Below are 11,355 nucleotides of genomic sequence, written 5' to 3' on the forward strand. Positions count from 1 at the left end.
GCTTCGACTACCCTCGCGATCATTCGATCGCCCTGCATATGTCATCAGAATCATTTATACTGCTCATTATCTCTTAACTTATGCCATAATCTGTAAGAATCGACCAATCGTACTCGAGTATTCCCCTCTTATTCGACTGTGATTGGTCAATTCTTAGTCCGGATCTACAATAGGTGTTTTATGCCTTATGCTGTAAGAAACTGACCAATTACAGTCGAATCCGAGAAGAATAAGCGACTGTGATTCGCCCATTTCTTATGGCTTAAGGCTTAAAGGCCCGTCTACAATACATGGAGTAAGAAGTAAGAGTAAGAAATTGACCAATCACAGTCGAATGTGAGAAGAATAATCGACTGTGATTGGTCAATTTCTTACTCTTACTTCTTACTCCGTGTATTGTAGACGGGTCTTTAAACCCTATTGTAGATCCGGTCTTACAGATTACGGCAAGTATAAATGATCTTTAAAAATCGACCAATCATAGTCAATTATTCCTCTCTCATTCGACTGTGATTGGTCAATTCTTACAGATTGCAGCATAACTTGACAGATTACGGCCAATATAAATTAATCTTTAAATGATCCTATCCTCATTAATCCTCATGACTATGTATACGACAATATGAAGCGAATCATAAACGATAGATAATCGTAGGCCGCTATTCATAGTCGAGTCTTATTTCAAGATCGTCTTATGCGTCGTCTACAATGGGCAGTAGCAATAGTGGTTTAAAGAGTAGGCGTAGAAGTCAACAAATCGTAATCGAATGTGAGGCGTCGTCTACAATACACGGAGTAAGAAGTAAGAGTAAGAAATTGACCAATCACAGTCGATTATTCTTCTCACATTCGACTGTGATTGGTCAATTTCTTACTCTTACTTCTTACTCCGTGTATTGTAGACGACGCCTAAAGCGTGTAAACAATACACGGAGTAAGAAGTAAGAGTAAGAAATTGACCAATCACAGTCGAATGTGAGAAGAATATTCGACTGTGATTGGTCAATTTCTTACTCTTACTTCTTACTCCGTGTATTGTAGACGGGCCTTTAAGTAATGTCTTAAGACGCTAATGCAGCCTTCTGATTGGTTCATGACTTCTTAAGACCGTACTTAAGACGGTCTTGAATATAAGATCTGACTATGAATACCGGCCAAAGAAACAAGGGATACTTTCTATTTGACGACACAAGTCGACACAAACGTCGTTCTATCCTTGTTGACGTTCAGAGAGTGACAAAGATAGAATGACACTTGTGTAAACTTGTGTCACCAAATGGAAAGCAACTAAGAATTCTTCAATTCAACAATATTCTAAATGCAAAAACATAAATATTTGAAGAATACAATAAACCGATAACGGATGCATGTGAACTGCTCCTGTGATTTATTCGATTTTATTAACATTAGGTGGAATTACAGATTTTATAACAACAATTTGTCAAAACAAAAAAGTGAAGTTATGATCATACTAACTCGAGATTGAGATTGGAATTTAACCAATCTGAAGAACGAAAACTAATTTGTCTAAACTTGAGATTATTAGTTTTCATTCTTTTAATTAATTCTAATCCAATCTCAATCTCTAGTCCGAGCATAGCTTGAAAAACAAAACTATATTGTCTCTTTTTATATGTGCTATCTCAGTGTAGGGCGACCCCGGACAGATTTTTGTATAATGCAAAAAATGAACCAATTAAAATCCTTCTTTCCTGTCTTTCTTTATTAAATAAAAAACTTTGATTGGTTGATTTTCTTACGTCCTTTATGCATTATCCTGGTAGCAAGCTAACGTCAAAATGACGTCATTTGACGTCCAAAAAGACGTCATTTAATGTCAAAATGACGTCAAAATGACGTAGCTTGCTACCTAGGTATGCAAGATTCTGCAATGTGCTCCTGCTTATATATAGGATATATCCGCACAACTTGCATAGTCGTATAAACATCAGCATAAAGAAAATTATCCAATCACATTTTACATTCTCTTTATAAGAGAAATGCGATTGGATAATTTTTTTATGCATACGTTCATGTAGCTATGTAAGTTTGTGTGGATATATCCTTAATACTATCTTATAATAATAAATTTGATTACTTGCACCACGCTGGATCAGTGCGTACAGAGAGATGATGCATATTAAAAGCTGCTTTGTATAAAATACCTCAATGCAATGATACAATATATATTCAACTTTAACAATAAAATGATACATGTATATTTTGTTAAATAACGTAACAACAATCATTAGTAGATAGTTAATCCTTTATAATATATTTATATACCTTTACATTTAACTTCGCTAATTTCATATATAGCAGCTTTTAGTATGCACTGATTTAGCGCATTACAAATGATTGAATTCGCTATTACTCATTCTAACTTAGGGCGAATTTTTTAATTCATCGATTGATCAATCGCGTTGTGCGCAAATATAATTTGTTCCGTAAAAGCTGCATTTGCACATAATGCGAATGATTAATCGATGAATTAAAAAACTCGCCCATATTAAAGTTGGCAAAAATAATGACGAACGAATAAAAAATTTGTCATTTGTGGCCTCTGTTATATAAGGGTCTCCATCCGGTGGCAATACAAAACAACCGTTCAAAGACTTAATAAATAAGTGACAAATATGTTGCCATAACAAGAGCTTGATACCCTTGTCGTGACACGACACACGAAAATTCATAAAATCCACGACAAGAGGTACCAACGAAGCAGCCAATGGCGTTCGCCCTGTGAGAGAACGGGAGCGTCTCATTGGTCGTGCCTCGATCCTCCACGGACTTGTTCTTCGTTAGCTGCACCGTTTGCACTTTTCGAATGGGGGATGAAATGGATAAACATATGATCAAGTATTAAAGGGAGGGACAAGTGTCGCGACAGGTGCAATTCTCAGGAGCTAGACTAGTTAAATTGTATGTACGAGGTCGCACGTTGATGTCGGTCTGTCCGAAGGAACGGTGATTTGAAAATCGCTATATTTACACGACGATTCCCGGAACGGACCAAAAAAAATTGTATTCTCACAACAGCAGCTTATACCGATCGACTTTACGGCGAGCAGAACTGTAACGGTAATTATCACATGTCAGCACAATTGTATTTAATACTCCGACGAAACGGCCACGTTACACCGATTTAATATCGTATAATTACCTTAGCGCAAACGGTGTACAAGTATCGACGATAGCGCGCAGTGTATGTGTGCCGGAAGAAATTTTACGTTAGGATAAGGCCCCTCTTGTACGACGATAGATACGGTATATTGTACATGTAATAATTCCTTCCTAGATAATATGTGCAGAGATACATTCGCTTTTGATATCTACTCCAAGCATATGCTAAGGCACACGCTATCGTTTTCGAGTCAGCTACAACGGGAACGTATCTTGCTCGAAGGAGCCTCGATTAACGTACGTTTAATGTATTTTAGACTGGGAAAATGGCTGTACCGTCAGAGAACGTCATGAATACAAACCTTGACGATCCTGTAACAAAGGCAGTGGTCGATAATATAATGGGTAACCTGCCTACAAAAAAGCCTCTCGTTCGATGCGAAGACTGTGACCTTTCCTTTACAAGTCAGGCAGTATTAGATACACATTTACAGGGTGCACGTCATGCCAAACAGGTCTGTAATAAGTAGAGACAAACGTAAGATTGGGCACATGGTTTTTTTTATTAATTAATGAAATGAATATTACAGGTAAGATCTAAGAATATAATGGCATCTCTCGAGGAAACAAAGATCTCATTTACCAAGGATGAAGAGACAAATGGGCTCAAATGCAATGTATGTAACGTGTGCCTGAATTCAATTCAGCAACTACAAACGCATCTCAATGGTAATAAATATATATAATATTATTTGCGATATATCATAAATTCAGCATAAAACATTGTAAAATTAAGATAATATTAAAAATGACATGATACATGTATTTGCAGGAAGCCGTCATAAAAAGAAATTAATGAGAGGTAATAATAAATCTTATATGGTAAGAAAAACACTGCCATATGGCCTTAAAACTAATCGCTTCATGTACCTGGATAAAATAGAGAAAAATACAGTTGTATTAGTTTATAGTTTAGTATTGTTCGCATTCGCATGCTTGACGCTACTGCTTACTTTTGCTTTTCACTTCTTTCTATGAATTAACTATGTGGAATTAACTTGCTTGCCATTCGCATAATTTTTATTATTGTAGAATTTCAGTGCTAGTAAGCGCTTAGTAATAATTGCAATTTGTTGTTATTCTGCGTTATTATTTATTATTATTTATTTAATATTTAATTATTATTGAAAGATAAGTAATATTATATTCGTTTGCTTATTAACATGTTATCGTGAAAAACAGTTTGGTCACGACTTGTTTGCATATGTTACATTTAATAAACTAAGTTTGTTTGATTGTACCTCTTAATTCCTTCTCATGTACAAATTTTACATATGTATTACTTTTTTATTAATATTGTTGTGTTATAGAATTATTTTGTTATTTTTTTAATGACTGCTTTATATATGAAAAATATTTCATGAAAAATAAAGAACAACAAATAATGCGAGTTATTAAATTTCCATGAAATGATATTGTATAGATATATATGTATATGTATATGTATATTTATATGTGTGTCGTATATTTTTCTAAATTACATTTTAATTTTAATTAAAGAAAATAAGAAGCGATTGTTTCATAATCTAAAACAAAATTTTTTGAAAAAAATTCTGTAAACTTTAAAACAATCATAATATATATTAACACACACACACACACACACACACATACACACACACACACACACACACATATATATATATATATACATACATAAATATTATAAATATGTAAAAATCTATATTTGATAAAAATATTCTATAGGTATTTATATACAATCCCTTATATTGCTATAAAAAGTTTGTAAATTAATGGATTATTTTCGCATGAAAATACACTTTATTTTTACACATTACAGAGATACTCTTAGTAATTATATGTTCCTGATATTATACGCTCATTAATGACCAATCTTTTTATAGCATGAATGTAGTGTTCAAGCTGATTTATTATCACAAATTACCGCTTCTGCGGCTGTGATATATAGATAGTGTTGATCGCACATTGATGCTTAGGTGAATGGGATGGGAAAGAGTCCCAAGGTCCTCCATTGAAGTCGCCTACTGGTACTAAATTGTCTGTTGCCAGGAAAAATGACTACCTTAAATGCGATATATGTAACAAATTCTTCAACTCTGGATCTCAATATAGTGTGGTACAATATTTTCACATATATATTTGTACACATCTAATTTTATCTCACGATACAATTTATCTCACTTTATACAATGTATTTTATAATTATGTAGAAATGTCGAGAATGTACCACAATGTATGATATATTTAAAATTTAATATCGCTTGTTTTTATATATTTGCAGCATATGAATTCAGAGAAACATGCTGACAAAGTGAGGAAATCTTTTTTTTATCCAAATAAATCCAAAGCATTTGTTCCGTATTGGAGAAGACCAAAACACTCAAGAAATACGACTCCCAAGCAACAGATACCATCTCTGTCACTCAGCTTTGTATCTGGCAATTTTACATATCCGCAATAAGTTACATAATTTGCACGTCTTATTTGAGTTATATATTTCGAGATCGTTTGAAATAATGTTGTCCTATTAACTAATAAATCATGATCATATAAATATAACGTAAATGTAAATATACATAATAGTAATTTTAATTTTCGTAAATTTTAAATTATTGAAATATTTTTATCCAGAAGGAAAGAAAAACAAGAATTTTAAATAATACATAAAAGCAATCAAGTTGTAATCTCCTTAATATTAAGATTAAATAATTCATAAGTTTTTGTAGAGTTTGTTCATCTTTTGAATCATTAGATAAGATAATAGATTATTGTCCAATAAAAGTTACAAAATGATATATATAGTGATATAATGTATATTTACATTTCACTCTGATTATCAAAAAACGACATACTAAATTTAATGAACTACAATTAATTGAAATTTAAATCAAATGTATTTACAAGTATTAGCCTAAGTCGCTTCATGAATAGATCGTGCATCATTTTGCGAGAGTCCATCACATTCGCACTAAAAAAGCATGCAAGTTATTAGTATTTTAAATATTTTTTAATATAATGTGATATTTAATATATATTATTTGCTGACATTACTTGGATTGTGTATGTTTTCAATAAACGACGTAATTCTGCATTTTGCATTCGTAAAGATTTCACTTCAATATTCAAGTTATGTCGTTCTTTTAATATTTCGTGATACTTATTAAGTCCGATTAATAAGCCATCCCAAAGTCGTTCTTTTTTGGCTGGAAAAATTTCATTATATCGATCCCAAAAATCTGTTATGTCCTCAACTGTCATATTTCGCGATACGACTGTCTTTTTCTCTGTTAATTTTTCTTGAAATGTCTCTGGCATATCTTTCCATTTAACAAAATGATATCTTTCTACGAATTCTCGTAACGCTCTACTGACAAACGTAGCTTCTATTTCAAGCAAATGTCCCTTGTCGCACAATAAGCGCCGTTGCATTTGATCATCGTCTGTACAAAAAATGAATAAAATTAATATTAATTTTATTAATATAAAATTTTTTCTGACTGTTTTATATATATATATGTATATAATTTCCGTTCATTAAAGTCGGAAGTAAAAGTACGCGTACCCTTAACAATATCACTAATAGATCCATCAGAAGTTGAAGTGCATTCCGCGATAGGAAGTAACGTTTCAGTTGAAGAACTTCGAGATGAAGTACCTATAATGCTCACTTCGTCGCTAGGAGTAGATAATTGTTCATCACAGATTGCTTCTTTCACGGCGGCAATTAATTTAGCTTCTTCTTTCGTGAATTCCTCAGCAACTCCACAGACGTCTGCTTGTTCAACGCTAATATTTCAAATATTGCTTACAAACTTATTAAAATACATGCATTGTTTAGTTGTAACTATTTACTCACTCCGTTTTCAGAGAAGGAGATTTCTCGGTAGATCTACTTATGTCCTTGCTCATGTCCTTGGTACACATAGGACAATATGCATACGGCAGAAAAAAATTCAAGAGAAAGCCAAGCTCCTTCTCGGACTTGATATTTAATGCCTAATAATATACGACAATGTTATAACGAAATAAAATGGGGTGTCTTTCATGCATATTTACCTGAAATACATTATCTAATCGTATGACCAGCTGATCGTTCGCGGTGTAAGGTAAAAGTAACTCGAGCAATTTATCTTCGATCAAATAGTCACAATGATCAGAAATTTGCTTTATGATACGATTTAATAACTGTCTTTCTAAATTGATTTCTTCGATGGTACTCGCCGGTTTGTAAGATTTACATATTACTTTTTTCTCGTTGATCAATCTGTTCTCTTAAAGAACGCAAACATGCACTTGTCAGAAAATTTCATACGCAATCGATTAAAAAGGTGTTTAATTAATTTTGTTACCTTCTTCTATTGTACATATCACATTACGATAAGACGGCAAATCTTCCTTTTTTAACAAGATTTTTTCAGATGGCTTCCATTCCACGCCCAATAGTTGTTCGTATATAATTTTGTCAGCATTTAAAATCTAAAATACGTCATATTTATGACATCAATACTATATTAAAATATTTACCTCAGCGTACCTTATCAAGCAGCTCATTTGCTTTTTTCTCATTCATGTCCCAAATTTGCATAAACTTCTTATCATTGATTCTTGTGAAGTGGTTCGATTTTTCTATTAAATCCAAGATATTCTTGTGCGCTTTTATAACTTGATCAGTGAACTTCTGTATCTCAAGTTTCGTGTTTTCTTCTAACTCCGCATAATTTTTTTTCAAACCATTGGCAATATCTTGGAGTCTGAAAAAAATGCCAATTTATCGGTTAATCATAATTAATTCAGCGATCCCTGGGAATAGCCCCGCTGTATTCAGTGGTGTAAAACAATTCAATTTGCATTCACTACCGACTTATTAATTCTTCTCTTTTGCTGATTTTTCACTATAGCGTTTTCATCCTCTCGTCGCTTAAGCACGGCGTAACTGTAATCTAGTTTCTCGATGTTCATGAAACAAAGCGCTTTCGTGTTCTCCACCTCCTGTTCAAGCTTCTGTATCTCAAGTTCGAAACTAATTTTCTGCGCCCGGAATTCCTCCTGATGCTCGATCATTACTTTCTTCATCTCTTCCTCGTATTCTTGCATTATTTCCTTCCGCCTGTCTAATCCCGCAAGGCTATCCTCCTGTAACTTTTTGTACAGCGCTTCCCATTTCTCCGAAAGATTTTCCAGCAGCATTTTATGCTCCGAGTCTATTGCGTCATTAATAAGTGATAATTCGTGACGGTAAGCTTTAGTCATGACATTCATCTAAATAAAATATACGAGCCCTTAATACATTAAGTTATGTATATGATTGCCAAAATTATTTGTATATCTAACTTGATTGTCCATCCTATTGATTAATAAGTCTATATCCTCATTTTGACTTTTCTGGTCATTAACAAATTTAAGATCGGCGTTCTCCAACTCTTCTCGCAACTGCGCGATGACGGCGTCTTTCCTCTCCAAGATTTCCAGACACTTGGTATTTTGGGCTTCCATTTCCGCATGTATGTCTAATGGATCTTTGGACGCGAGAATGTCCGACCATTTCTCGTTGATCTTTCGGTACCTTTTCATGCATTCCTCGTCATCTTCTTCGAGATTCTTCAGCAACTTTCTTCGGATTTCCTGTGCCTCTCTTCGTCGCTGTAGCTCCCTAGCGTCATTCGCCACCTTCACTGATGTCACCTACACACAAATTTATTAAACGATTAGTTTGACATCTCCTTTTGATAGTATTAATAATATATCATGAAAATATATAATGAATAATCCACAGATCCAAATCTGTGAGTCGAAATAAACATTTTTTTGTACCAACCACTTCGTCACCCTCCAACGACAAATTTTCCAACAGGTCCGAGCTAGCAAGTATTTGTCTCTCAGTGAGTGTCTTCTCGATGATTTCTTCATCTTCAATATCTGATTTTCTATAAAAGAGGTATTCGCAATTTTGTATGAGAAGAAGTCAGATTCTTCAATGCTATAAAGCAAGAGATAAAATCGCGAAAATACGAATATAGTTATGCAATATCGTGATATCACCCAAGTAAAACACATCATACATTGTGAGCGGATTGTTGAATTTTTAAGGAATATTTCTGAAGGGTTGAGAGAATCAAGGTTTGTGAATCTTTTCAAATTTTATTATAAATAAATTCACACCGAATTATTTAAACACTAAGGATCCAGCTTGATCGTTCAGGGCAATCAGGGCTTTTATTTCCTATTTGTTGTGTTTCTAAATTTTAATTTTAATCAGCCAAGCATGAAGGAAAATTTCTTACTTAGCTAGCGCTTCTAGGCGCCGTTGAATGCGGATGCGGCGCGCTAATTTGCGCTCGTTCGGATCCAACGACGTAACAGACAGCTCTTCTGCATCTTCCGCGAACTCGGGATATCTGTCATCCATTATATTTGTTCCTTACGCTCGTTCGTCAGGAACGTGCGAAATAGTAAAATAGCAGATAGACCGAATTAAATCAGGAAAAATTCAAAAGGATCCTAATTTGATGGTGACGCACGTCTAGAATGACAGCGGTTATTTATGCCGAAACAATAAAATATCCCAACACACGTAAGCAAATGGTCTTTTTCTCTATATTATAATAAACGGGACACCACGGTGTTTGTTTGCTCAATATCTGGTCGCCAAGTCAAAGCGACGATACGAACGCGATTTCCACGCGTCACGAAGCATATAATCAACAGGAAAAAAAGAGAAATATTTGTCTTCCTTTTCTTTTTTTTTCCTTTTTTTTTCGCATTGAAATAATGTTTTCGAATCGTCGCACGTAGCTAAACGTGTATATGTGTGTTTTTAAATGATAATACAGTTAGGTGACAATAGCCATTATTGGTAACCAGCAATATCGTCCTAGTAATTGATATTCCGGCAGATGTCACTACGCATCAAATCGCCAGACTTTCGTACAGTTGTAATTGTCGCAAAAATGATTGATTCGCATTTATATAGGCTTGTTAAATCCATGAACCTGATTTCGATCCATTGCAATTATTTACATATATTTGCAGCTTATATATTTTTTTATAAATGATAATTAGTATATATTGTGAGGAAAAATTGGATATAACTTAATTAAGGAAACAGCACTATTTTTTTTAAATTATGTATCTTAATTTTAAAAAAAACCCTTCAATGTAATACCTGCAAGAATGACTGATTTGCACAGTTTAGGTTTATAACTGAGGGAACAGGCGGAATAAAAGCCTAATTACAAAATCTTGATATTAATACAAATTAAAATAACTTGCTACTTTTTTTATTATACATAAATGGATACGATATTAAATGAATTTATGTAATGTCTTTAAGAAGTTACATGTTATAAATCTTCTCTATTACGATCAATATTACATGAAAAAGCTAATTGCCGGAAAAGGGACCTAGGTAGAATTGTGCCTTTATTTCGCCCATCCCCTTAATTATGGAATCTAAAAACGCAAGCTCAACATACTGCTATTCAAATACGTCTATACATTAAAACAGACACACACATATATTTTTTTTAGCGAAATTCAATATACATTTGAGGGAAAATAGAAGCAAAATAAGCTTAACCCAAGAATAATATAAGAACAAAAGCAGAACTCATATATTTAATTTAGATGCAGAAGAATAACGAGAAGGCTGAAGCTCTTTATTTTGTCTTTAAAAAAGGCTTTCGACGTAACCGCTGAATAAACGCAACCGAGAACCACCGCCATTAGGCGGCGCGGAAAGCCGCTGAAAAAACCTAACAAAGCTGAAAAAGCGAGGCTTTCAAAAACGCGAACGGTTAACGAATGAACCGCGAGTTCCGCCAAGTTCGCACATTATCTTCCCGCCAGATTTACATAACGTAACTCGATTGCGATTAGCTCGATTAGGCAAAATCGAAGAGGGCACACGCATGCATATACGTAGATATATAGAAAATGTATATTTATCTGTCCAGAGTTTGATATTAAAGTTGAACGATCAGAACGCGCCGCTATCGCATCTTTCGTTATCGTCTGGCGCGAGGAGAACCAAAGCCGAACGCTAATGCACCCGATTTATCTCGTCTCGTGCGTTACACGCTCGTCGTGTCGTAACCCCTTCGGGCAGCGCGAGGAGCGGGGGTAAGCGCCTCAATGACGAGCGAAGAAATAGCTTTATCTAATACGATAAGTGCTATCATCAATCGTCTCGCA

The 11,355-nt window shown here is 34.1% G+C and overlaps 2 protein-coding genes across 3 annotated transcripts; one reads left to right on the top strand and one right to left on the bottom strand.

Moving 5' to 3' along the window:
* The first annotated feature begins 2,814 nt into the window (after nt 1-2,814).
* On the top strand, nt 2,815-5,673 carry LOC108768741 (zinc finger protein 346). Of its 2 annotated transcripts, XM_018519304.1 has the most exons (7): nt 2,815-3,081; nt 3,169-3,267; nt 3,441-3,638; nt 3,714-3,852; nt 3,956-3,985; nt 5,142-5,281; nt 5,447-5,673. In XM_018519304.1, the coding sequence occupies exons 3-7, from the start codon at nt 3,450-3,452 to the stop codon at nt 5,624-5,626; spliced, it is 678 nt and encodes a 225-aa protein (XP_018374806.1). In that variant the 5' UTR covers nt 2,815-3,081; nt 3,169-3,267; nt 3,441-3,449; the 3' UTR covers nt 5,627-5,673. The 2 variants fall into 2 exon arrangements, with proteins under 2 accessions (XP_018374806.1, XP_018374798.1); XM_018519296.1 differs by lacking the exon at nt 3,169-3,267 and having other exon boundaries at nt 5,447-5,672.
* A 275-nt stretch (nt 5,674-5,948) lies between these two features.
* On the bottom strand, nt 5,949-9,754 carry LOC108768728 (dynein regulatory complex protein 1). Its single transcript, XM_018519271.1, has 11 exons — nt 9,447-9,754; nt 8,981-9,089; nt 8,497-8,847; nt 8,027-8,424; nt 7,700-7,916; nt 7,515-7,641; nt 7,222-7,436; nt 7,022-7,161; nt 6,728-6,951; nt 6,217-6,605; nt 5,949-6,133 (listed from the first exon to the last, which is right to left on the bottom strand). The coding sequence occupies exons 1-11, from the start codon at nt 9,569-9,571 to the stop codon at nt 6,077-6,079; spliced, it is 2,352 nt and encodes a 783-aa protein (XP_018374773.1). The 5' UTR covers nt 9,572-9,754; the 3' UTR covers nt 5,949-6,076.
* Between the last annotated feature and the right edge of the window lie 1,601 nt (nt 9,755-11,355).

This window comes from Trachymyrmex cornetzi, unplaced genomic scaffold (assembly GCF_001594075.2).
Source record: "Trachymyrmex cornetzi isolate Tcor2-1 unplaced genomic scaffold, Tcor1.1 scaffold122, whole genome shotgun sequence".
Lineage (NCBI taxonomy): Eukaryota > Metazoa > Arthropoda > Insecta > Hymenoptera > Formicidae > Trachymyrmex > Trachymyrmex cornetzi.

What these genes read in the sequence shown, in the direction of transcription:
- LOC108768741 (XM_018519304.1), top strand. Translation starts at nt 3,450, where the DNA reads ATGGCTGTACCGTCAGAGAACGTCATGAATACAAACCTTGACGATCCT. An exon ending in TAAAAAGAAATTAATGAGAG is followed by an intron (nt 3,986 to 5,141) that starts GTAATAATAAAT and finishes ATTGATGCTTAG; the next exon opens with GTGAATGGGATGGGAAAGAG. An exon ending in CTGGATCTCAATATAGTGTG is followed by an intron (nt 5,282 to 5,446) that starts GTACAATATTTT and finishes ATATATTTGCAG; the next exon opens with CATATGAATTCAGAGAAACA.
- LOC108768728 (XM_018519271.1), bottom strand. Translation starts at nt 9,571, where the DNA reads ATGGATGACAGATATCCCGAGTTCGCGGAAGATGCAGAAGAGCTGTCT. An exon ending in GATATGTACAATAGAAGAAG is followed by an intron (nt 7,437 to 7,514) that starts GTAACAAAATTA and finishes GCGTTCTTTAAG; the next exon opens with AGAACAGATTGATCAACGAG. An exon ending in TCTCCTTCTCTGAAAACGGA is followed by an intron (nt 6,952 to 7,021) that starts GTGAGTAAATAG and finishes TTGAAATATTAG; the next exon opens with CGTTGAACAAGCAGACGTCT.